Here is a 27,256-nt window from a genome sequence, read left to right as displayed (position 1 = left end):
ATTGCCGTAGATTAATTATTCTTCTCATTATGTGCTGCATTTTCCTGCCTCTGCGTGCCTGGTAATCTTTGACTGGACGCCAGGCATGGTAAATTTTACCTTGTTGAGTACTGGATAATTTTTGTATTCCTTTAAATTGTCTTCGGCTTTGTTCTGCGATGCAGTTAAGTTATTTGAAAACAGTGGCCCTTTCCAGTCTTGCCTTTATGATTTGTTAGACAAGTTTGGAACAGAGCTCAGTCTAGAGCTAATTATTCCCTATTCTGGGGCAAAACTTTCCTGAGTATTTTATTCAACACCTTGTGGATTATGAGCTTTCCCAGCCTGGCTGGTAGGAATAGGCACTATTTCTGGCCCTATGTGAACGCCAGGCACTGTTCCTTCTAATTCTTTTGGGTGTTTTTTTTCCCCTCAGCCTTGGCTAGTTTCCTCACACGCATGTGTTGACCAGTACTCTGCTGGATACCAGAAGGAGACCCTCTGCAGATTTCCAGAATTTCCCTCTCTGCAGCGTTCTTTTCTCTGACCCAGATGATTATGGCCTGGGGTAGTGGAAACGGAAAACAAAAAAGGAATGGAGCTATAAAACCGTAAGAAAAAAGACTGGCGAGAGGCAAGGGAAAAGAGAATTGGAATGTGAACACCGCTACTCACAACATGGGGGTCCTCAGTGAGACATGCACAGAAATTGAGAACATTTAGAAACTTGTGTGACAATTTGACAGAGTAACTTTGTGTCAGTTGAATTAGGGAATAAATAGCCTCAGGGCTTAGATTTCATATGTTTCATTTTTCTAGTAATTTTTATTGTGTTTTACAAGAAAAGAAGTCTTTGACAGATGGAAATTAAAAACAAAATAAAGCAAATAAATAAATAACCCCCTTCCAAAAAAACCTGACCCTTTACCACAGATAAACTGAAAAGAAAGTAGTGACCTGGAGGGTTTGGAGAAAGGGGGGAGCTGGTGGGGAATGTGGTTTTTAGCTCACGAAGTTGCCACTGAGGAAAGTGAAGGTCATTGATGGAGTCCTGGCAGCAGTAACTGATGGTGAGTACCAGTGTGTGTGAGCAGGCACTGTGCTGGGCTCCTCACTCCACATTTATACCCTGAGGGGTTAGGTGATGGCTACAGTCTCATTTCCGGGAAGTGACAAAGCCACGTTTGGACCCCAAGCCTGAACACTTTCTACCTCTACCTTTCTGCCTTGCCCCTTGAGTCCATCACATGGAGAGAAGCTCGGGCCTACTGTGGTGGGAATCACCCTGTGGGCTTCCTGAGGCTGGACTAGGATTCCAGATTTGATCTCTGCTTCATTTAACTCAAACTAACTTGATTGCTTTCTTTCTGTTGCTTCGGTATAGGTAATAACTTTTAAGAGCTAGGAGTCCTTGGGTAGTAGCAACCAGTTAACACACTTGGCTGCTAACCAAAAAAGTTAGAGGTTCAAGTCCATGCAGAGACACCTTGGAAGGAAGGCCTGGCAATCTCCTCTGAAAAGCCAGCCCTTGAAAACCCTATGGAGCACAGTTCTACTCTAACACACATAGGGTCAACTCCACGGCAGCTGGTTACCAGTTTAAGAGTTAGCCTATTCTGGAAAAAGCTGTTTGAAGAAGTAGATCAGGTAGAACTTTCTGCGATGATGTAAGTATTCTAGAGCTGTGCTAGCCACAGGTGCTACCACCAGGCACTTCAGTGTGGCTAGTGTGATTGAGGAACTGAGTTTTCAGTGCTATTTTATTTTAATTAATTAACATCTGCCTATAAATAGGTACGGAAACCCTGGTGGCGTAGTGCTTAAGAGCTACTGCTGCTAACTAAAAGGTCGGCAGTTTAAATCCACCAGGTGCTACTTGGAAACTCCATGGGCCAGTTCTGCTCTGTCCTCTAGGGTCACTATGAGTTGCAATCAACTTGATGGCAACGGGTTTAAAAAAACCCAGTGCCGTTGAGTCGATTCCGACTCAACAACGGGTTTGGCTTGTTTTTTTATAAATAGGCACATGTGGCTGGCGGCCCCTCTGGACAGCACAGGTAGAATGAGGTAACTAACTAGGATAGCACAATAAAAACACAGTCTAATTTTTACTTCCTTTTCTCAGAAACTACTTGTAGTCGGCAAAGCCTTGCATTTTTACTTTTCGGGGAGATATTTGGGAACTGAAATTTTGTGGTGAAGTCTTACGGCTAAGGGCCAATTACTTTTCCAGAATAGATTGTATGTCGTTTCAATTTCTATAGGGAAGAGAGAATGGTGAGTATTGAAAATTTAGATTTTTATTTGTCAGATTAAATGACTGACCTCTCTTTGTGGCGTCCTTGTCTGCTATTTCTTTCCTTCATCAAGCCACACTGGCTTTGTGAGATGCATATGTCTCTTTTCAACTGAAGGTGCCCCTGAAGGCAAATATAAAATATTCATTCACTGAATCTATGGTAAGTGTCTTTTTCGAGTGGATTCTCAATGAGTCTGTATATTTATCACTCAATATTTTATAAACTATTGTTGGAATAGGACAATAAAGAGCAGCTTTGACTACTAGTATTCTAAAACTCTGAAAAAGTTTTGACTAAAACAGGCAGGTTTGCCTGACTTCTTTTGCTTCTGTTTCCCTATTTGTAAAATGAAGATTCAGTACAGCTTCACCACACTGCAATAGGTAACCCTGTTGGTACAGTGGTTAAGCGCTTGGCTGCTAACTGAAAGGTCGGTGGTTCAAAACCACCAGCAGCAGGAGAGAGATGTGGCAGTCTGCTTCCGTAGAGATTTACAGCCTTGCAAACCCTATGGAGTGGCTTTGAGTCAGTTGCTGTCAGACCCAACTCCACGGCAGCGAGTATGCTGCAATAAGTGAGGTTCAACTATCTGAAGTGCAGGGTCACATTATTACAAGATTAATGCAATGACCCAAGCCAGCCTCTACCACTAGCCAGCCTAGAGTTCTCGGTTGTGCTACGCCAGTCTGTCCTGGTCCTGGTTGTGGTTTGGTGTCACCTAGTGGTGGGGGATGCTCTAGCTTAAATGTCTATGAGGATGATTTTGGATCCTGTACTTGATTGGAACTTTCAGGACCGTAGTGTGGTTCCAGGACTTCCCAAGTTGGTTGGTGTCTGTTTCATTGGCCAGATCTGGAATGATTCAGCTTCTCTCTGCCTCTTCGCTTCTCGAGACGAGATTTCTTGCTGCTTCCTGCTTGGCCTCACCCTCTCTTCCTCAACACACCACTTCTCCAAAGATGCACAAACTTTAGCCTGCTCCCAGGGGAAGATGGGAGCCAGTTGCCAATTAAGTTATATACAAATGTGTGTCATCTCAAGGGATTTTTACAGAATTGTCTTGACAATTAAGTGAGATATGATCTAAGTAAATGGTCCAGTACAAGAGAGTGCTTCAAAAAGCGACAGTTTTCTTCTTCTCACTGTAGTAGCTGTGCATTCAATAGCATTTAAATAGTGCCGGAAGCCCTCGGCACAATGGAGCAAGCATGGACTGCAGAGTCAGACAAACCACGGTTCCCATCCTGGCCACTTACTACTTGGGTTAACCTCTCTGAGCCCCAGTTTCCTTGTTTATGAAATGGAGCCAATAACATTTAACTCATAAGTATTGTGCTTTTTTGAAGAGAAAAGGAAACCCAGAAATCTGGAGGCAATCCAGGATACCATGTCCAGTGATTCCCGAGAATAACCAGTTCTTGGACTGCTCCATTATTGGCGTGTAGTGTTTTATTTCTGTGTTAACTCTTATGTGAGCCCTTTCCATGTTTGCTGAAAGCTACAGTAGCTGGCAGGGAATGACCTAACACACTTCTCTGCAAAAAGCATGAGGCGGGGGGCGGGTAATGAGGCAGTAACACGGGCGGCGGTGGTTCTTAAAATAGTTCTTTTAATACACGAAAGCTCCAGCTACAGTACCTGAAACATAGAAGGCACTCAACAGATGTTAGTTTTGTTCTTCTCTCTCTGACAAAAATACAAACTAATACATTTGGATGTGGAATCGAAACTCTGGTGGTTTTTTAAAAACTGAAGTTTTAGTCCATCAGAGCAGATCAAAGCCCCAGCCTCTTGGGTCTGTGGGGGCGTTCTCAATTTTTTTTTTTTTTAAATAAAGGAAAAGCGGGTGCAGCAACTAAAGCCCTCTGCTGGCGTCTGTGTCCGAACGTGGGACTTCTCTGCTCTGAGTGTGGGCATCAAGATTTGTCCAGCCAGCTGGACAGTGTTCTAAAATGTCGATCCGAGTAACGCCTGCTTGTTGTTAAAAGCTTGGGGAAGTGTAGGAGAGCGTGAAGAAGCCAACGGCTGGCGGGCTGGCCACCCTGGCCCCATGGCACAGATCTTGCCTGTGTCTACTCAGAGGCCCAGTTTGGCAGCTTTCCTTGCCAAGCTTTTTCCTTTGGCTTTCTTCTTTACATAGTTGAGGTCATATTGCATATATGATTATTACACCTTGATTTTTTACTTTTCACATTGTGACATGAGCATTGTCATCTAAATTTTTTAAAATTTTTAAAATTGTTTTTTCAGATTACAATATATATGAGTCTAAAAATTTTTAATATAGACAGGTATGAGGTAAAAAGTGAAATTTCTCTCATAGTCTATCTACCAGTGTACCTAACACTAGAAAAGTTTTTTAAAAAAAGTATTGAGGTGTATAAAGTAGAAAGTGAAATTTCTCTTTACCACCACCTACCTACCAAGAGAGTTCAGGATACAGTTGATCTACTTCCGAAAATCAGCTAATGAAAACCCTGTGGATCACAACAGTGTGATTCATAACCAATCATGGGGATGGCACAGGACTGGGCAGGGCTTGTTATATTACGCATGGGGTTGCCATGAGCTGGGGGCCGACTTCACGGCAGCTAATAGCAACGACAGCCACTGCCAGTGCTATATAATACTCCCATTGCCGGGGAGTTGATTCCTACTCATAGCGATCCTGGGAGTAGAACTGCCCCGTAGGGTTTCCAGGGTGCAGCTGGCAGATTCGAACTGTCAACCTTTTGGTTAGCAGCTGAGCTCTTAATCACTGCACCACCAGGGCTCTTTACGCTCTAACCCCAACCAAAAACCAAACCCACTGCCTTCAAGTAGGTTCTGACTCATAGCGACCCTGTAGGAAAGAGTTGAACTGCTCCGCAGGGTTTCCAAGGCTGTAAATCTTTATGGAAGCAGACTGCTACATCCTTCTCCCGTGGAGCGGATGGCTGGTGGTTTCCAACTGCTGATGTTTCTGTAAGCAGCCAAGTACTTTAACCACTGCACCACCAGGGCTCCTTTACATAAGACTAGAGAAGTTAAAAAAAGACAAATTTATGAAATAGTGAGATTTCCCAGTAGTGCTCCCTACCAGTGCTAACCAGTATTAGTTTTAGTGTGCAGTCTTTCCTTTTTTTTCCCTTTTGCATATCAATGACAGGCATGTTAATAACTGAAATGGAATTGTACTATAAATACTGTTTCCAGTTTGCGTTCTTCACTTACTAATATATTTTGGGTATCCTAGAGTGTGAGCATTTTCCAATATCATTAAGACCTATTTGAATGGTATTTTAGATGGCGGCATAAGATCCTGTCGTTTAGATGTACTGTAGTTCACGTAACCATTCCTCTAAGGCTACCGTTGGCTATCTAAGTAAATATTTATACACATTACTGATGCCTTCCCTAAGCTAAGTTTCAGACGCTCTCGGTGGGTCAGAGAATAAGTATTTTAAGGTTTCCGCTCCAGTGAGAGTTTATCATTTACACTCCCATCGGTAGCTTACAGAAATATGCAGTGACGGTGGCAGTCACGAACATCGCTTGTGATCATTTGAGAAGTCCTTGTTGACGTCACGGTGAAGAAAAAAAAAACCCCGCTGCTGTCAAGTTGATTCTGAGTCTTAGCGACCCTATGGGACAAAGAGAACTGCCTCCTGGGGTTTCCAAGGCTGTGATCATTATCAAAGCAGACTGCCACATCCTTATCTCGTAGAGCAGGTGGTGGGCTTGAACCACCAACCTTTCGGTCAGCAGCTGAGCACTTAACCACTGCACCACCAGGGCTCCTTCTTAGAGGGTTAAACCCACTGCCGTTGAGTCAATTCCGACCCTGTAGGACAGAGTAGAATGGCCCCATAGGGTTTCCAAGGAGTGGCTGGTGGACTCCAGCCGCAGACCTTTTGGTGAGCAGCCGAGTTCTTAACCACTGTGCCACCAGGGCTCCCTTAGAATATTAGGAGGTTTTAGATGCTTTTGCATGTTTAATGATGTCCTATAATTATGATTATGAGAGTAGAGGTAATCTGCCCTCTATTAAAACAAAACAGTTGGTTCCCAGCTCAGCTTCCTTAGAACTTTCTGGACCCATTCCTGGAACCGCAGCCCTGTCTGTGCTCTCCAAGCCTCGTCTCTCTGTGAAGGGTGTGCCCTTCCTAGGTGGCCTTCTTGCTCTCCCTAGTGGCTGCACCCATAGCTGCAGCCTACCCGGGCCCCAAGTCACTTGATACCATTCGTGTTTAGAATTCGTTTGATTTTTGACCTTCACATGCTGTCTTTTGGGTAAATATTATGCCTAGCACTGGACATGTTCCCAGGTCTGTGAATGTTGCTGAGTAGCAGATCCAAGGACTCCCATAAAGATACTCCTGCTTACCTTGAACATGTGGCCCCATTGTTTTTCTGTAAGAGACTAAAAGAGTTGGACAGGTATATTCTTGTCAATGTTCTAGCCTTATGGAATCTAAAGTTCCGTTTAAAGAGTCGGGGTGCATTGCATTTTCCCCATTCTTGCTACCCAATTTAGATCAAGAGAAAACAAGAAAAAATCACCCTTCCAACAATGTGTGTTTTCGATAGTTTAGATGAAAAGAAGACGTGAATGAAAATAAGGAAAATAAAAGTTAACCAAGTCATAGGATTTCCCCAGTAGGTTGTCATAAACATCCCCTGAGAATATAGTGGAAGGTCACTGCCCCAAATGCCTGTGGGGCAACCTCAACCAGACTGCCCAGAACAACTAGACAGCTTCCATCACCGACTGCTCTGACAGAGATCACAATAAAAGGTCCCTGACAGAGCTAGGGAAAAATGTAGAACAAAATTCTAACTCACAAAAAAAGACCAGACTTACTGGTCTGACACAGACTGGAGAAACCTCTAAAGCATGGCCACTGGGCACCCCTTTAACTCAGTACTGGTCACTCCCGAGGTTCATCCTTCGGCCAAAGACTAGACAACGCCCATAAAACAAACAATAATACGTGTAGCTCAGTGAAGTATATGGGATTAAATGGGCAGACCAGCCCAGGACAAAAATGAGAAGGTAGGAGGGGACAGGAAAGCTGGACGAATGAAAATGGGGAACCCGAGGTCGAGAAGGGGAGAGCGTTGACACGTCGCAGGATTGGCTACCCATGTCACAAAACAATACGTGTGTTGTTTAATGAAAAACTAATCTGCTCTGTAAACCTTCACCTAAATCACAATAAAAGAAAAACAAATGCCTTTGGGAAACAGAAGCTTCTTTTGTGTTTTTTTCTGTGATCTAGTCACTGGCTTCTTTCTAAGCAGAGAGGAGGTACTAGAAGGTGGGTATGGATGATTCCTGAGTCAGCCGTCAGGTCTTCCTGCCAAAGAGCCTCAGTCTGTGCCTTCTGGCCTCAGTCTGCCCATCACCAAGGGCCACAGTAACAGGAAGCTGTAATTGGCAGTTGACATTTATTTGTATGTTTGTTTCTGCTTAAAAAGTGTTTACCCTCTCCTGGCCCCCCCCCCCTTTTGTTATATCCTACCATTGTGTTTTTTTTTTCCCTAGGCCGGAAGCTGAGGGGAAAAGCCTTTTATTTTGTCAACGGCAAAGTGTTTTGTGAGGAAGACTTCCTGGTGAGTATGTTACTGTTGCCTCCCTTCCCCCTTCCCTGACTAGAGGGAATGAGGATATGGAGAGCCTGGGATCAGGCAGAAGAGGGCACCTTTCTGTGCTGGCTGAAGCTGGAGAGGGGCCATGACTTCCCTTATAGAGATGTATGGGGGTGGCCCAGGTTCCCCAGGCAAACGATAGACTGCAGAGCTTTGTACTTTGTAGGGACTTTAGGGCCACTCGGCCTATCCTCTTGTCACTTTCTTGAGTTCTGCCTCCTCCATGCATCTCTTGAACCTTGGTGTCCTGCCCCCACCTGTGGCGGGTCCTGCTGTTGTGGTCTCCCCATCCACTGGACATGGCCTGCGTGCTGTCCTCTAGCGCCTTACACCCTCCTTGTCTGAAGCACATAGCGTAGTCTTGCCTTGTGTCCTATCTCTGAGATTGACCTCTGTTCCCCACCCCACTAGAGACTGGAGTCCATCCTCAACCTTCTTCCTTCCCATCTTTCCCTGAATGCAGCCAGGCACTGAGCCCTGTGCCACTGTGTCCTCCAGGCTTCTGCCCTAGTTCCCACCCTCACCGGGGCTCAGCTGGGTCAGCATAGCAGCCTGCTCCACAGTACCTTTGTGAGGAGGCCCCCATCATGTACATCTGACCCCCTTCACTCTGGTGTCTCCAGGGTGAAGAGCGTGCCCGAAAGGAAGCTTACGAGAGCTGAACCCTGACTCCCTCTCCAGCCTCTTGCTGGCTCTGTGTAGCTTGTTTTCTGCACACCACATCACCTCAGACCTTCGTGCCTTTGCCTGTGGTTTTCCCTGCTTGGGGTATCTTTGCCCCTTTCTTTGCCTGGTTAACTCCAACAGCCTTGCTTGCCCTTTCTGCTCCCACAGCGAAATGCCCCTGCCCTGTGCTGCCACCATGCCCGGGGCTTGCCCTGGACAGCGGTTAGCACCCTGCATCAAGTTGTTTACAAGCCTTTCTCCCCCACTTGACTGGGCTTCTAGAAAGGAAAGAGCATGCTTCTCCACCTTCGCATCTTCAGACGCTCACACAAGGCCAAGCAGGGGGGCACTCTGAAAACACTCTTTGAACTGGTTCTGCTGTTTCTCGGTTAAGGAATGGGACACCCACAGATGGGCTTCCAGCCAGCTTCTTGGTGAATATAGGAAGCCCTCTTCTCTCCGCCTTCTCCTGGAGAAAGTTCTATTTGGTTTTTCAGAGATAAGGATTGATTCATTATGACTCTTGTTTGCCAGTAACAGACAAGCACACCCAAACTGGCTTATGCAAAACGGAAATTCATTTCAGTAGTGCTTTCAGGAGTCATTTTCTCTTCTGTCCTTGGCCTGGCCTCCCACCCCGTTAGCTTCAGTCTCAGGCACTCTCTGATGGCCAGATGGTGGCAGCACTCCAGAGTTTTATTCTCCCAGTTTCAAATCCCATGGGCAAGAGTGCCTGTCCCACTTTCAGAATCCTGAGCAAAAGTCTCCTGGAGTCTCATTAGCTCTTATTGGGTCACATATCCATCCCTCGACAAAATTATTGGTGCTGGAGGAATGCAAGGCTCTGACTGGCCAGGTCTGAATCACATGCTCTGCCTTGGGACTGGGCACGAGTGGACCACACGGAAATCATGGGAACTACGAGGTGAGGGGTGTGCGGGCTGAATTCCAATGAAATAAAGACTTGTTGCGCCTGGGATGGGAAGAAGGTGCCCGGCAACAGAGACTTCCACTGCGTGGTATAAAGTTGTAGGAAATTTCCTTGCTTTCTTTTTTTCCTTCTGCCTTCCCACCATGTTTTCCCACTTATGCTATGTTTGCATTATCTAAGCTTTTAGGAGGAAACCCTGGTGGTGTAGTAGTTATAAGTCCTTCTGCTACTGACCAAAAGTCAGCAGTTCGAATCCACCAGGTGCTCCTTGGAAACCCAATGGGGCAGTTCTACTCCGTCCTGTAGGGTCACTGTGAGTCAGAATTGACTCAATGGCAATGTTTTGGAAACCCTGGTGGCACAGTGGTTAAGTGCTATGGCTGCTAACCAAAGGGTTGGCAGTTCAAATCCTCCAGGCACTCCTTGGAAACTCTATGGGACAATTCTACTCTGTCCTATAGGGTTGCTAGGAGTCAGGATCAACTCAACGGCGACAGGTTTGGTTTAAGCTTCTAGGAATGAGCCCTGGTGGCTCAGTAGTTAAGCCCTTAGCTGCTAACCGAAAGGTTGATGATTCCAAACCACCCAGCAGTGGGAGAAGACCTAGCGATCCCCTCCTGTAAAGATTATAACCTGGAAGACCCTATGGGGCAGTTGGGCTCTCTGACGTGGGGTCACTATGAGTCAAAACTGACTTGACAGCAAACAACAGCAGCAACACGTTACTTCCAGTATGTAGTATCTAGTGTGTTTTCTGAAGAGAGTCCCCCATTTCTTTTAAAACTCCCAAGTGTGTGTGTATGTTTGCCTGAGTATTTGGTAAGGTAAAGTAGACACAATTTAGCAAGTTTATTTGAGCTAACTGTAAAAGGCACTGGCGTTGGAGCCAGAGCCAGAGCCAGACTTGAATTTGAGTCCTGTCTTTACCCCTATAAGCTGTGTGATCCTGAGAAGGTGACTTAACCTCTCTGATCTTCCATTTGGGAAATGGAGATAATATATTCCTTGCAGAATTGTTTTCAGAATCAGAGGAGTGGTTCTCAAAATTACGTGTGGCTCAGAATCCCCTGAGGGGCTTGTGAAAACAGATTGCCAGGCCCCACCCTCTGAGTTTCTAAATCAGTAGGTCTGGGGTGGGGTGGGGTGGGATGGGATGGGATGGGAGAATTTGCATTTCTTACAAGTTTCCAGATGATCTAGGGAATCATTTGAGAACCACTGGCATGTCGTGGGTGCCAGACCCAGTCATTGCTGTGGTGAGTGGTACTAGTATCTGTAGTGACTTTTGCAGCAGAAGGTATATTCTGTGACTCATCACACAGATGTGTTGACCTCAAGGAAGTGACACACTTCTGCACAGAGTGACACATCTTTCTGAGAAATTCCTTGTTGTCCTCGTGACTGGCGGGAAAGTGGTTGGATCCCTCCTCTTTGCCTGGGTTTAACGGTTTCTCTTTTCTCTGCAGTACTCTGGGTTCCAGCAGTCTGCTGACAGGTGTTTTCTTTGTGGACATCTGATCATGGATATGGTGAGTAGGGTCAGCTGGATGAGATAATTGCATGGTGGGAGGGGGATGCCTTTAGATTAAAAAAAAAAAAATTAGTAACTGAGAACAGGCTTTGTGATCACAACTGGTTTTATTAAAAGAGCCCTGTGCATGCAGCTTGCTTGCTGATAGAGCCCCTCTTGTTGGCTTTTCTTGGTATCAGCATCCTTAACCATCCACACTGGGTGATGTCATGTCTCTGGCAATGCTCCTTGCTCCTCTGGGCTGTTCAGATCACACTGGCCTCCCTCTGATTTCTCTGAGATCCATGTGGCATCCCAGGTGAGATGCCAAATGGAGCTTGTTTTTACTGCAGAAATCTCAGCACCCTTGGAATTAGGCACAGAAACGCAGATAAGCACAATTGTCCTCTCCCCCCTACCCCCCCATTCTGCCTGGCTCAACCTCTTCCTGAATTTATGGGGCGTGTAGTTTAGTTCCAAGGCAGCAGAACAAGAAGCAGGTTCAACACATTCCATTCTCACTCAGCCACTGGCTCTCTGAGGTCTTCTTGGGCCTTAGTATCTTTATCTCTTCAGTGGGGACAGTTTTTCCTTCTTGGCCTGTTTGTAGGATGAGGTTGTGAGGTTAATAAATACAGTGTTCTTATCCTGTCTTAGGAATCAAATTGTTCACCACTGGAGACAAGCCTTTAAGGATTTCTTTAAAACACTGGTCAGAGGAAATGATTATGTGACATTCTGTGGGTTGGAAAGAGTTAAATCCTTCTCTAAGCTGACTCACTTACTCCTTTCTCCCCAGGAGGCACTATTACAAATCTTGGCTAATTTCTTTCTTTTACCTTTTTATTGAGAAATAACTCACATAGTGTGAAGAGTACAAATCCAAAGTGGGCAGCAAATTAATATTTTACATACCCATATACCTATGTAACCACCGCCCGGATCAAGATGGAGAACATTCCCCAGAAAGTTCCTTCTGGCCCTTCTCCCAGTCAAGACCCCCTTCCACTGCAGTTTTGGCTCTTAGGAACTCTTAGGAACTCTTCTCACTGCAGATTTGGCTTGCTTGTCTTAGAAGTACATATAAATGGAATTGTACAGCATGAACTCTCTTGGGTCTGGCTTCTCTCACTCAGCAAAACGTTTTTGAGATTCATCCATCTTGTTCCCTGTATCAGTAATTCATTCGTTTTCATTGCTAAGAGGGATTCTCCTGTGTGGGCATACCACACGGTTTATTTATTCATTCCCCTGCTAATGAGGATTTGAGTGGTTTCCAGTTTGGGGCTATTACGAATAAAGCCACTGTGAACATTCCTGTGCATGTCTTTGGTGGACATAAACACTCATTTCCGTTGGTTATATGCTAACATTTATGAAACAACAGTGAACCAGAGCCCTGCCTATTCGTGAAGAATACCTGCTGTCATTTACACTTGATAGACCACAGCAGAGGCACAGCTTAGCTCTGGAAGAACCCCGTACATGAACATGGCCCTTTTCAATGGGAGGCTGGCAGGAGCTACTCACCCTCACCCCTACCTTCTTCAAGTGCCTGTCAGACATGCTAGGCTCCCTTTATTTAAGAGCCCTCTGACAAACTTTCTGCATATGAAGTTAACAGTGTCCAAACTTTATGAGCATGATTATACCCTATTCTTAGTTCTTAGTGTCCTAAAATTTCTTAGGGCTTCTGGGTATTTCATTTATCATTGTTGTTTGATAAACTACCCCAAAACTTAGTGGTTGAAAGCAACAGTGATTTGTTATTTATCATGAGAAAGAACTCACATTCTCCCAAGGCATCCACCTGCATACATACAGACACACTCAGACATATACTCACATGCCATTGTCCCAGGACTGTGGTTGGGTGATACTGTGCGTCAGGAATTAGGTCAGGGCTCAGCAGTGTGGTTCTTCTGCTCCACTTGACATTGGCTGGAGTGTGGAGTGATTTACCCTACTGTGTTCAGCTAGTGGCATGGTTGGACTGGAATGTCCAGGGTGACCTCTCACCCTCCAGGTCTCTTTCCCTGTAGCCTCTAATCATGCAGTAGTCTGGCTTGGACATCCTTACAGCAAGGAAGAGGAAGTAGAAGTTGTCAGTCTTAAGTCCTTTACTCAGAAGTCCCAAAACATCACTTCTTCCTCATTCTCTTGATCAAAGAAAATAATAAGGCCAGCCCAGATTCACAGGGAGGGGAAATATTCTCCACCTCTTGATGTGAGTATCAACATGTGAATACAGGGAGGGAAGGAATTGATGGTGGCCATCTTTGGAGATGATCCCTACCACACAGGATAATGGGAAATTGAGTCTGGAGTCTCACAGATCTTTTCTAGGACTTGGAAACTTTTAGCCTATGTCTTTCTGGTAGCGATGCCCAGTTTTAAAGACAGAACCTTTAACTGCTGCCAAGGATTTTAATAATGCAGGGAAAAATACCTTCAGATACCACTCTTGGTCCTACACCAGAATCCCAACTGTTCAGCTCTTTTGTAAACTGTCTTTGCCACCTTTTGTGTACTCTGGGTTTGCAGATTAGAACTGGGCATTTTCCACATTAAAAAAAAAAAAAAAAGACACCATTACATCTATTCAGAATGTGGTGAAGTGGCATCTTTATCGTACCATACTTTAGGCACAGTGTGGGTTAATTAACTTTAAGGGTCTTCCTGCCAAAATGGCATTAGTGTGGGGGGGAATGCATTTCAAGGTCCAAGGTATCAAATGGACTTTGGAAGCCCAGCTGATTGTTCTTCCTATTTTGGTAGCTCATTGCAGATAGAGAGGGTCCCCACAGGTTAGTGAAACCCAGGAGGGAATGAGGAAGCTTGAAAGCTGAGCCAGGGAGCTGTTGTTTCAGATGAATGCAGGAATGAATAGCTTGGCTGGAGTGTGTGCAGGCGGTGTTCACTTCCTGAGGCAGCATGGGGCCTACGGAGGGGACCAGAACACAGCATGTCTTTCCCACAGGCTTCTCAGTGTATTGGCGAAGTTTTCCTCACTTCGGAGTCCCCTTCCTTCTGCCTGTCTGAGGACTTCTGTGTGGCCCCCATTGCAGGATGCTGACAGCCATTCTGCATGTTCTTGTACGTCGGTGTTTGGGGGCACCCTTACGTTGGTCTGTAGTTCCATTGTTTGTGCTGCGCTTCCCTGCCCACGTAATTGCAGAAATGAAATCTCTTGAGTCAGTGAAGATGTTTTCAACTGCAAGTTGTAGAAAACCTGACTCATTTTAACTTAAACCTCCTGTTGTCGTCTTGTGTAGAGTGGTTTCTGACTTGTGGCGACTCCATGTGTCACACAGTAGAACTGCTCCATAGCTCTACTTGGCTCTACTTTTGTGTAGTTCTACTTGGCTGTAATCTTTATGGAAGGAGATCACCAGGCCTTTCTTCCGCAGAGCCTCTGGGTGGTGGTGGGGGGGTCCGAACCACTGACCTTTCTGTTACCAGCTGAGTACAAACTGTTTGCACCATCCAGGGACCTTAACTTAAACCAGTGTCTCTGGAACATTAGTGTGCTCCAGAGTCACCTGGGGTCAGGTTAGAACACGGGTTATTGGTCCCCAGTCCCAGATTTTCTGATTCAGGAAGTCTGGGGCAGGGTTTGAGAATGTGCTTTTTTGACAGGTTCCCAGTAGTGCTGAGGCTGCAGGTGCTGGGACCACACTTTGAGAACCTCTGACTGTACCCAGGAGGCAGACGTTAAGAGGGTTTTTTTTTTTTTTTTTTTTTTTGAGTTCTGCCAGTTCCATGTGGAATTTCCTTTAATCTGTCCATATAGCTGCTGCTACCCAGATCTGGGATGGATCCTTCTATGGCCCTGCTTTGCATCATTTTCTGCTTCTCCATGGTGGATTTTGTCCTGGGAGTGACCCCAACCCTGCCAGAGCACATCCTTTTTTTTTTTTAATCCATCTTCCTTTTTTTAAATAATGTTTTATTGTGAAAGTTAAATTTTTCTCAGTATGTCAACGTTCTCATTATTTCTGTTCTAGTTCTGTTTCCAGTAACCTAGTTTCCCTGCTGCCCTTCCTCCTCATCTTTGCTTTAGAGTAATTGTTGACCATTTGATCTCATATGGATGATTAATTAAAGGAGCTTAGTACTCATTTTTTTTTTTTTTTTTAGTACTCATGGATGATATTATTTATTTTATGAGCCAATCTGTTATTTCACTAAAAGGTGACCTCGGGATAGTTTCAGTTCAAGGTTTAAAGAGTATCTCAGGGCAGTGGTCTCAGGGAGTCCTCCAGACTCAACTGGCCCAGTAAGTCTGAACTTTTTAAGAATTTGAATTCTGTTCCATGTTTTTCTCCCATTCTGTGAGGGTCCATAAATTGTGGCCCTGATTAGAATGGTCAGTAGTGGTAGCCGGGCACTATCTATTCCTTCTGATCTCAGGGTAGATGAGGCTGTGGTTCATGTAGACTATTTATTAGTCCTGTAGACTAGTTTCTTCTTTGAGTCTTTGGTTTCCTTCTTTCTCTTTTGCTGTGGATGAATAGAGACCAATAATTGTATCCTAGATGCCTCAGCACATCTTTTTAGGAAAGAACTAGAAGAGAGATTCCTGCTCTGTGTAAGGAATTGGTAGGTGTCTTAGTTATGCAGTGCTGCTGTAACAAAAATATCACAAAGGAGGTAGCTTTAAAGAACAGAAATTTATTGTCTCAGTTTTGGAGGCTAGAAGTCGAAATCAGGGCATCAGCTCTAGGGTTAGATCCTTCTTTGTCTCTTTCAGCTTCTAGTCCAAAAACCAAAGTCATTGTCATCGAGTCGCTTCCAACCCTGTAGGACGGAGTACAGCTGCCCCATAGGCTTTTGAAGGCTGTAAATCGTTACGGAAGCAGACTGCCACATCTTTTTCCCGTGGAGAGGCTGGCGGGTTTGAATCACCAACCTTTTGGTTGGCAGCGGAACACTTAACCACTGTGGCACCAAGGACAATTCTTGGTGTTTCTGGGCTTATATATTCATCTGCCTCCAACTTCACATGGAGTATGTCTGTGTGGGTCCATAGTCCCCTCTATAAGACACCACTCAGAAGGGATTAGGTTTAGGACCCACCCTATTTTCATAAGACCTCATTAACATAACAAAAGAAAAACCTTATTCCCAAACAGGGTCACATTCACAGGTACAGGGGTTAGGATTTCTGCCTATCTTTTGGGGGGACAAAATTCAATCCATAACAGTAGTAAAACCAAAAACCAAACCAATTGCCGTGGAGTCACTTCCAACTCATGACGACCTCATGTGCGGTGGCGTAGAACTACACTCCACAGAGTTTCAAAGGCTGTGACCTTTCAAAAGCAAATCTCCAGACCTTTCTTCTAGGTGCCTCTGGGTGGGTTTAAACCACCAACCTTTAGGTTAGTTGCCCAGTGCTTAAACACTTTCACCACCCCTCTAAATTCTCTTCTGGCACTAGAGACCCTGCGAGAAGTTTGTCAAGTATAGGATTCCTGTTTAATCTTTTCCTGCCCCCATCCTTTCTCAACCTCTGTCCAAGTGTAATCTGAGAAGAGTGTGTGCCATTTTGCGTGTCTGCTCCCATGCTCCCTTAGCCTTAGGTGCTTCTCTCCCTTCCACCGCCCCTGCCTTTCTGCTAAGGCCTACTGATTCTCAGCTTTCATTCTGCATACCCCCAGATCCTGCAGGCCCTGGGGAAGTCCTACCACCCCGGCTGTTTCCGCTGTGTCATCTGCAATGAGTGTTTGGATGGGGTGCCCTTCACTGTGGACTCAGAGAACAAGATCTACTGTGTCCGAGATTACCACAAGTAAGGAGGGGTGGAGCGGAGAGGAACTGCACGCGTAACCCACGTGGACCTCAGCAGAGCGAGAGATGGAGGTGGATGGAAGCGTGTGTGCGGACGGACTGTACCCACGGTCGGCAGGCGGCGAGAGCTCTGTTGTTCTGAGGGGCCCTGGGAGGGCAATCAGTGACACTACAGGCAGGAACTGGTTAAAGAATTGTGTTTAGAGAAAAAGCAGAGCAACAACAACACAACCTGTAATCAGACTCCTGGTTAGGCCTCAAGAGGACCAGCCAAACCCTGTGGCTCCAGCTTTACCTCACTTCAAAAGGCTCTTGGTACCGTGTTGGTGTCCGCCATTCTCGGTTTGCCTGGGCCACACTAGGCTCCATGAGGGGAATAAACAAACAAAGGGCTCCATCTCTCCCCTTAGTAGAGTTAGAAGGGCCGAACATTCTTGTTACAGCTGGGGCATGGTTCTAACGCAGCAATGAAGCATGACCCAGAGAGTGACCCCAGCCTCTCTCTGAGGGCTGGAAGAACACAGAAGAAGATAGTAGGAGGTGGGTGGTGAGAAAGCTCCAGATGCAAGTCTTAATCTGGGCCTTACCACCCAGAAAGCACTCAATATGCATTATACAACTTCTTTGCCTCTTCCCCCAGGGTGTTGGCCCCCAAGTGTGCAGCCTGTGGGCTTCCCATCCTTCCACCTGAGGTAAGATGTTTCTTCAAACATGCCCCTGGGGACTCCAAGACTAGGAAATCTCCCTGAGGTCATTTGCAAGATCGGTGTCCTGTCCCTACACCTGTTAAACAACCCTTATAAAATCTTAACTCTGAGATAAATAGCGTTCTCATTGGGAAGCCCCTTTTCCATTGGCTGGCTCTCCCCACCCAGTGCCCCCCTGTCCCCGTTTGTCTCTATAATCAAGTCAAACTCTTATTGGTACTAACTCCTAGGTTTTTAGATGAGCTAAAAAGCTTACCTTTTATTTTATTTTTTTTATTGTGCTCTAGGTGAAAGTTTACAGAGCAGATTAGTTTCTCATTAAACAATGAATGCATAAATTCTTTTGTGACATTGGTTGCCAACTCTGCAATCTGTCAAGACTCTCCCCTTCTCCACCCCAGGTTCAGTTTCCATTTATCCATTTTTCCTGTCCCTTCCTGCCTTCTATTCTCTGCTTTTGGGCTCGTATGCCCTATTCATTTTTTTAAAAAAATAAATGCCCACGTGGGTCTTGTGTTTCATTGTTGACTCTGACATCCCAGAAGGTAGGACTGCCATTACTCCCCGTTGCACTTATCTCACCATGTGTTTTTTCCTGCAAGTGTTAGTGTCCACCACTGATTGATACGCTTCTTCTAAGGCCACCTACCTGTCACATCAGAACCTCTTCCCTCCCCGCCCCTTTTTATGTGGAGCCCAATGAACAGGCCCCTAACCGCCTCTTTTTGGTGTTGTCGCTTGTGCCTGGCCCCAGGGCTCAGACGAGACCATCCGCGTCGTGTCCATGGACAGAGACTACCACGTGGAGTGCTACCACTGTGAGGTAGGCCAGCTTCCAGGTCCAAGAGAGGAAGCCTCCCTGCTTGGCTGGGATGCAAGATGACCAACAAGACTCTGGGGCGGGTGTGCCCTCCAGAGCTGACCTAGGAATCGAGGTGCAGCCTGACGAGGGTGGGGCAGGAGAGGATGCAGATGTTTGGGGTGCAAAGGCCTCCACATTCAGAACTGTCAGGTCCTGAGACCTTCACCCTGCTGTTCCCTGAAGCTGCAGCACTGGGAGGCTCTTATGAGGCCACAGTTTCAGGTCCTGTTTGGGGCTCAGATTGTCAGGCAGGTTGTGTGGTTTGGGTAAGAGGCTTGTAGGCCGTTCTGTCTGTCAGGACCCCCTTTCTCAGCCAAGCCCTGGAAATTATGAAGAAACCCCCCTGGAGACAGGCATGTCAGCTGGTGGTATGAAGGTGGTGGGGGCCTGTCTGCCCCTTCTTTGTCCTTGGGTCACACCAAGGCTGAAGAAGCCGCTGTCAGGAAAGCCAGGGGTCACCCTGCCCACCCCTTGTGAAGGGTGCAAACATGTTAAGTGCCTGTGGCATTTGAGCCAGAATTCAGTGGCTTCACCCACAGAAGGAGATTAGATTGATTTTGTGACCCTGTGAGTGGGGAGAACAGGAGGCGCAGGTGCCGCCTAGCTCGATCCCATGGCCAGCTCTGAAGATAAACAAGGGATCACTGTCATGGCATTCCAGGTGCCTAGAGAGAAAGGTGACAGTATTTTCTCAGTATTCCTGCCCACTCATTCCAGACCAGAGCTCTCCAGTGGAAATCTGAGAGCCACAAATTCAAGCCACATGATCCACAAATTTAAGCCACATGTGCAATTTAAGTTTTCTAGTAGCCATGTCGGAAACCCTGGTGGCGTAGTGGTTAAGTGCTACGGCCGCTAACCAAAGGGTCGGCAGTTCGAATCCACCAGGCGCTCCTTGGAAACTCTATGGGGCAGTTCTACTCTGTCCTGTAGGGTCGCTATGAGTTGGAATCGACTCAATGGCACTGGGTTTGGTTTTTTGGTGTTTAGTAGCCATGTTAAAAAAGTAAAAAGAAAGAGAAGTGATCAATTTTTGTGATGATGTTTTATTTAACCAAGTATATCCAAAATATACCATTTCGCTGTTAATGTAAAAACTTACTTACGGTATATTTTATATCCTTTTTTGTCTTCTGTCTCTGAAATCCAGTGCGTGCTTTATGCCAACTGCACATCTCAGTTCTGCTGCATTTCAAGTGGTTAGTGACATCATGTGGCTCTTGGCTCTGTGCTGGGCAGCACAGTCCATGCCTTCACTGGGTGGGAGCCCTAGTGGTGCGATACTTAAGTGCTCAACTGCTAACCAAAAAGTTGGCGGTTCACACCCACCGAGCAGGTCCACGGGAGAAAGGCCTGGTGATCTGCTCCCATAAAGATTATAGCCTAGGAAACGTTTTGGGGCAGTTCTGCACTGTCACCTGGGGTCGCTATAAGTCGGAATCAACTCGACTGCACCCAGCAACATGTAGAAACACAGTACCCTCTGCTCGGTTCCGGGACTGTGGTCTTTGTGTCAGCCTTATAGTCTGTTGTGTTTGTTTTGTTCCCACTGGACGTCTTCGCCTCACCCCCAGGACTGCGGCTTGGAGCTCAATGATGAAGATGGCCACCGCTGCTACCCACTGGAGGACCATCTGTTCTGTCACTCCTGCCACGTCAAGAGGCTAGAGAAAGGCCCCTCGCCAGCCACCCTTCACCAGCACCACTTCTAGCCAGGGCCTGGGACAGACCTCCTGGGCACGAGAAGCCAGGCCTTCACATGCAGAAATCCGCCAGTTGATTTCCAGTGGGGATGGGATGGGGGAGAGGAAGTATGGGCAGGCAGGTTCCCACACAGGTGTGCAGGATGCCTTTCGCTGAACCAGGGAGGTGAAACACGACCTGTCTGGTGCAGGCACCTTCCAAGTGCCTCTCTCTGCTGCCGCACCATCGTCAGGTTACTCAGAAAGACACCCAGCAAGTGTGTGGCATACGACAGGGAGATCCATGGGTGAAACCAGGCAGACCCTTCTGTCCCCACTGGGAACAGTTCCTGCTTCAGAGGGAGAGGTTCATCTTCAGCGGATTTCACAATGTCGCCTGAAGAGAGAGCTCAGCTATTGATATGGTCACCTCTTTCCTCACCCCCTTAGGGAAATACCTGCACCCAGACACCCACCTCTCTCTCTCTCTCACACACACACACACACACACACACACACACACCCCAAACTTGTTGCCGTTAACTCCGTTCTGACTCATGGCGACCCCATGTGTGTCAGAGTAGAGCTGTGCTCTGTCGAGGCTTTGATGACTGGTTTTTTGGAACTAGGGCGCCAGGCCTTCTGAGGCACCTCTGGGTGGACTTGAACCTCAAACCTTTTGGTTAGTAGCCATGTGCAAATTGTTTGCACCACCCAGGGACCATCTCACACACACATGCGCTCACACACACACACACAGAGCATGGTTTAAAACTTTCTTTCAGCCCAGAACTTCAGTTCTCCAGTAGAATGGTGACAAATTTGAGTTGCCTTATGGTAAGAGGGAAGCTCTGTCGTGGGATTTGTACCCTAGGAAGAATTTATTTGGTCAACCAGAGCCAAGTTTTGAAGTAAGTGAGCAGGGTGTCCTCCCTGCGCCCCTTGAATGCCCCTGGGGCTGTAGGAGATTTGTCCTGTTCTAGCAAAGCTTGCTCTGAAAGAACTTGGTGCAGGCACCAGGCCTTTGTCGCTTGCCTGTTTGTGCTTTTTTCCTCTGATGCTCTTGAGAGTCTGTGACTTCAGAGCCGCTCCTACAAAGGGAAGTCTCAGGGTCCCATGTGGGGACGTCTCTCGTGGCTGTTTTAGCTTATTTAATAATAGGCTTTGGGGGAAGTCCTGCCCACATGCTGAGAGATAGCCCCTTATAAACAAGGGCAGTTTTTGTGTGTGTGAGATCTCTAAGCCAGCATGGAGGGAGTGCCTCGGGATAAGTTATTGTATTCATTTCACAGGTTTCTTTCTTGCTCAGATCTTGGCACAGGCATTATGTTTAAAGAAACCAGTATAAGGTACACTGCTTTTATCTTTTTTTTTTTTTTTAAGTTTCCGTCCACTCTGTCTTTACACACACAAAAAATACCTCGTAGATAAGATCTTCACCTAATCACAGATTCAGGAGGAATCCAGCCATCTCCCTGGACTCAGATACCTTCTTTGGTGTTAGGAATCTCCGGTCCATCAGGGCACTGTAAGCTTCACGAAAGGGCAGCTGGGAATAGAGCCGATTAAAAGCCAGTGCTGTTGCCGTCTGTGTTTCATCATTCTGGCGCCCCGGGGCAGCAAGGGCTAAGGGAGGGCCACACACTGGCAAGATGTCAAGGCCACATCTGCACTGAAGAGGCAAAATATGCCCTGCAAGTCACACCCCTAAGGCTGGAGGTCAGTGTGGCTTGGTGCTCCAGTTTGAAGCAGCAGCAAGAAAGGCCGGGTGCCGTTTGCCCTCTCAGCCAACGGGGAGACTTTGGCAGCCTGGTCTCGGGAGGGTGTGCCCATTTCACCCCTGCCAGCCAGCTGGGAGCACAGTGGCTCCAGGGTGCACCTGCCACCTCACCCCACACCAGAGTGAGAGGTCTGGGCCAGCCGAGGGCGTCTATGGAGCCCTGTGAACTCAGACCCAGTTCCATTTCTAGGCCAGGCTTTGACTCGTCTGATGGCAGTTTTCTGTAGGAAGCACAGAATTGGTGCCATGGATCATCCTTTTCATTTTGATTAAATTCATTCTGTGGGAATCCTTGCACTAGATGTCACTTTGGCCCAGGCTGTGTGCTTTTATTGGTTCTTTTTCACAGGCTCGGGCTTGTGAAACCCCAAACACACATGGCTACGGAAGTGAACCCCAGAGTCTCGCCTCTCTCTTCCCTTGCATTTAGCAGGGCTCAAGGCTAAAAGAAGCCTGGACTATGTTTTAACCAGTCTCCACCAACGTGGGACTGTTTCTGGCCTTGTGACAGACCTTTGCTCGCTTTCAATTTAAGCCTAGTGAAGAAAAATGCCTTGGAGCCACAGACAGAAGTAACAGGGATTCGCTTGCAAATTGGGTAATTGGTTTTAAAAATCTATGATTAACTTTTTGAATGAATCCTTTAAAGTGGCCTTGATTGAGGTGATTCAGGTATCTCTGCAAACAGGCCATTTTGTGGTGTTGAAGAACGATAACGGAATAAGAGAATCTGGCGATGTCCTAGAAATCCAGTAAGCAGACTTCTCTCGATGCCAGTTTCCCTGCGGAGGGCAGCTGGTGAGCTGCTTGCACCAGTTTTCTCACTCTTGTGAACGTGTCTCTCCTCAGGCCCTTGCACAAAAGCCATGAAGAGACATTTACCTACCTGTTACTTTAAACGTTCTATAAATTATTAGCCAGAAGGAACTGTAATGGGATTATAGAAAGGAAACACAAGGGCCTGGTGTTTATTAAGCTTATTAAAAGTTAAGTTTGTTTTAAAAGTTAGAGCAAATAGACCTTCTTGAGTTCCCTGGCCAAGGAGGAGGGCTATGGCCCGATTCCAGACCTCAAAGCCAGCTTTCTCCCTTGCCTCCTTTTGCCCTTTAGCTTTTGTTCACCATCTCCTGGTTTGTCTTCCCACCCCCACCCCCAGCTTGGGCCGTTCAAAAACTGGGTGGCCTGAGCAAAGCCAGTTACCCCGTTGGCCTGCTGTATCAGGATTCTTTCCCTCTCACGTGATGTCATTAGCCCATCTATTGTTGGGTAAAGAGTGATGTGTTCCTGTCTCAACACCAAATGGCATCTAGTCGTCCCTGGGTCAGTGCCTGCAAATGGCAGTAGGATTTCCATTTCTCCGTGATGCGAGTGCTCGAGTGAAAACCCTTCAGCAGAATCCACAGGGGTTATGCTGGTGGGTGCTGGATGGCTGATGGGACAGTCAAGGAATTCTCATCACCTTCAAGACTCATTATCACCTCGTTTCTGTGGACTTGAGTCACACTTCCAAAATGAAAAACAGGATCATTAGGACTTGAGAGAATTATTTGGAATTCATGATCCTTTGCATTGCAGTCCTTTTAAGATTGTTTTTGTGTGTCATTTCCCACGTGTGTGGAAGCATGAGAGCCGTGATAGCTGCTGGTACCCTTGAAGGGGTGCGTGCGAGACTTGGTGACCCCCACACCATTGTTGCTTCAAGCACTTGTTAAAACTCTGTGTGCCAGGAAACCAAATTCTTTGTTCTGTCCGTTGTGCAAGAAATAAGGCCTGATTTCCTAGTTACTATTTGAAATGACTTTCCAAAGTAATAGAAAAAAATGAGTAAAATATATTAGCTATCTACTGTTCTGAGCCAGAACTGGGCAGATGTGGGAAATTTCCATATAGTGTATGAAAATTTCACTGTGCAGGGGAATTATTCTGTTTCTTCTTTTACTATTCAAAATATTGTTACTATGAAATTATCCAAGATATTGCTACTATGAAATTATCCAAAATATTGTGACAATAAAACTGCATTAATTTGTAGACTATTAAAGTGCTCCCCAACCTGATGATGTTTACTGGGGTCTTCTTTTGTGTGTGTGAAGTAAGCAGATGGTACTTTTTGCTGACTGGATTTGGTCTTTAGAGCTCTGGATTTTTAAAGGAACACATGGGTATCAAGGACTGTGAAGGGTCTGAGGTTTTACCCTACTTGGAAGCTAATAAGTTAGTATCCCACAGTTCATGGATGCTGGCAAGAGTCATGAGACTCCTGGGTCAGAGACAAAGGAGAGTGTATTACTCACAGCAGTAGCAATAAACAGAGGATTAGCGTTTGAGCTGGTTCCCTAAGCCCTGTTCCCACACGGCCCCATGAAGAGGGCCAGGAGACACCTGTACATATGTTGCAAGAGGAACCCCAAGCTCAGGGAACCTTATCGTTTATAACGGGCAGAAGCGTGCCTGTCCTTTGCTCCTGAGAGAGACACTATCTCTCACATCCAATACTGTTCACTATACAAACATCCTTCAAAAGGTAGTCTAGAACTAAGGCAGTTGGTGCCTCTGCTCACAAGATGGGTAGGAACTTGAGACTCTTGGAAAATTGTCTTTCAAGAATCGGCAGTTTCTTTAACTGGGTCTTGCAGTGGTGGCCCTTCGTTTCCTTCCTGTTATTGTTTTTTTCTTTTGAGGTGTTGTGTTCCATCAAGTCAATTTCGACTCATAGCCACCCCATATGACAGCGTAGAACTGCCTTATAGGGTTTTCTTGGCTGTAATCTTTATGGGAGCAGATAGCCAGGTTTTTCTCCCAAGGAGCCGCTGTGTGGGTTTGAACAGCCAACCTTTCATTTAGCAGCCAAGGGCTTAACTATCTTGCTGCCAGGATAGAACCAGTCAATGTCCTAGATTTGAGGCAGCCACTTGCAGGAAGGCAGGACTCGCAGCATGACGGGGCTGAGTATGGTTAGAAACCTTGGCCTGGAGTAGGTGGTTTAGCTACTCGTCACTTACTGCTCTGGGGGTTCATTTAAGATTTCCATTTAGTTCTTGAGGCTGCCAGGTCTGATGTGCCAAGGATACAGGGAAACTGAGAATGAAGGTGCTGTGGCAGTGGGGCCACATACACAGATACACACAGACACGCACACAAAGTGACAGAAGAGCAGCTATCCTGATTTTACAAACGTGAGCTGCTGTTTCCCTATGAGCCTGAACAAGGGATGAAAATGTAGTCAGAGAAAAATCTTCTGGTGGTCTGGGGCTGTGATGTGCTGGCAAACCAGGTCTCTGGGGGAAAAAATAGGCCCTGTGTTTGCCAGTTTCAGTGGTGTAAATATTCCCACCATTGCCAGTTTCAAGCTACCAACCTGACATCCCTGAACTTGGAGTTGGGAGGAGACCGCACAGTCATGAACAAGTATGAGCCAGCTTCCGGCAGTTGGGCCACTTGGGGCTGAAGCAGTGGGAAAATCTGGTTCGATTCTAAGTTCTGTGGTTAAAGCAGTAGCAATAGTAATAGCTTACATTCCTTCTGTGCCCACCACATACCAGATATCTGAGGACCATATATTCTCACTCCCCATTTTGTAGATAAGGCAACATACGTAAAAGAGTGAAGTAACTTACCAAACAGTAAGTATCCAGTAAATGGTAGAGCTGAGAGTGCAACCCAGGCAGTCTGACCCAGAGGAGGCTGTCTTGACTGCTTTACCACTCTGGCTGCCGTGAGGGGAGTAACCTGTCCTTCATTGTGTTCATCAAAGCTGTTGCTGGGTGCCGTCGAGTCAATTCCAACTCATGGTGACCCTGTATGACAGAGTAGAACTCCCCCATAGGGTTTTCTAGGCTGTAGTCTGTATGAAAGAAGATCACTAGGTCTTTCTGCTGAGGAGCCTCTAGTGGGTACAAACCACCAACCTTTTGGTTAGGAATTGAGTGCTTAATTATTTGTACCGCTAGGGTGGCTCTTATCAAAGCTACGTAGTCTAAAGACTCATATCATGAGGCTGTGAGGAGGAGCTTATACTGCTGTCCATCGGAGTATTAGTTACCTATGGCTGCTGTAACAAATTACCACTAACAGTGGCTTAAAACAGTCCTGGAAGCAAGAAGTCTGAAATGGTCTTACAGGGCTAAGATCAAACGTCAGTAGAGCCACATTCCTTGCCTTTTTCAGCTTGTAGTCTGTCAGCATTCCTTGGTCCTTGGGCGCATCACTCTGATTTCTTTTGTCCCACCTCCTCTCCATCTGACTATCCTGCCTCCCTCTTATAAGGACCACTGTGATTACCTGGGCCCACCTGGATAATCCAGGATAACCTCACCACTGCTAGATGAAGTAGAGAAAATACATTTTCTTTAGTGTTTCAGTATGAAAATAAGAGAAAATATTTTCTTGTTTAGCTGTATAAGCTGCGATTAAATCTTTAGTCTTTGAAAATATCGATTACTTGCTCTGGGATCTGTCTCACGATTGTTCCTTTGTAGAAAAACAAGTTCCTTTGTAGAAAAACAAGGTAATCGAGATTTTTGTCATTGATTAGACCAGGAGACAAGACAATGAACAGTACCATTAGGACCCAAGATGACTGAGCAAAGTCCGGATCCATCTTGTGACCGAAACCAGGATAGCAATAAGAGACCTGCTGGATGTCAACAATAGGTCACTTTGTCATTATGTCAACCTCAAAGGAGAATCAACTTTCCCGGAAATCTCTAAACCCTGACCCTCTCCCTATAAAACCCTTCAGTCAGCCCTTTTGGGGCAGACAGTTTGGGGAACCCTCTGTCTCTTGAACACGGTGTTCAATAAAGCCCTCTTCCTGCTTACCTCCACCTTTCTCAGTATTGGCTTTGAGGTAGGTGGCTCGAATCCCCGATTTGCGGTAACAAAGATCCTTAATCAAATCTGCCAAGTCCTTTCTGTCCTTGTCTTAGTTACCTAGTGCTGCCATAACAAGAGGTACTACAAGTTAATGACTTTAAATAAATTTATTTTCTCACTCTTCAGGAGGCTCGAAATCAGAATTAAGGGTATGGCTCTAGGAGGAGGTCCTTCCACGCCTCTTTTAGCTTCTAATAGCTGCCAGCAGTCTTTGGTGTTCCTGGCTTGTAGATACATCTGTTTCCATCCTTTATCTTCCTCTTCTCCCTTTGTGTGTGTGTCTCTGTCTATTCTGGTCTTTTCGTAACTCAGGAGTGATTAGGTTTAGGATCCGACCTACACTGGCATGACCTCACTAACATAACAAAAGAAAACACCTATTTCCAACCAGGGTCCTTTTTTCAGGTACCCATACCTGTTGCCGTTGAGTAGATTCCAACTCATAGTGACCCTATAGGACAAGGTAGAACTGCCCCCTAAGGTTTCCAAGGAGTGGTTGGTGGATTCAAACTGCCAACCTTTTGGTTAGCAGCCGAATGC

At 46.2% G+C, this 27,256-nt stretch overlaps 1 protein-coding gene across 1 annotated transcript in view; it reads left to right on the top strand.

Moving 5' to 3' along the window:
- LIMD1 (LIM domain containing 1) overlaps positions 1-23,898 on the top strand; it is a 71,837-nt gene extending 47,939 nt beyond the window's left edge. The window contains exons 3-8 of the mRNA XM_064274677.1: positions 7,807-7,874; positions 10,974-11,036; positions 16,681-16,811; positions 17,451-17,502; positions 18,272-18,340; positions 19,954-23,898. Coding sequence (XP_064130747.1) covers positions 7,807-7,874; positions 10,974-11,036; positions 16,681-16,811; positions 17,451-17,502; positions 18,272-18,340; positions 19,954-20,091 — 521 coding nt within the window. The 3' untranslated portion in view covers positions 20,092-23,898. The remainder of the gene's footprint in view (positions 1-7,806; positions 7,875-10,973; positions 11,037-16,680; positions 16,812-17,450; positions 17,503-18,271; positions 18,341-19,953) is intronic.
- Positions 23,899-27,256: the final 3,358 nt, after the last annotated feature.

Source organism: Loxodonta africana, chromosome 22 (assembly GCF_030014295.1).
Source record: "Loxodonta africana isolate mLoxAfr1 chromosome 22, mLoxAfr1.hap2, whole genome shotgun sequence".
Classification (NCBI taxonomy): Eukaryota; Metazoa; Chordata; class Mammalia; order Proboscidea; family Elephantidae; genus Loxodonta; species Loxodonta africana.
The sequence above is the reverse complement of the archived record's forward strand: the minus strand, read 5'-3'. Positions and strand labels throughout refer to the sequence as shown.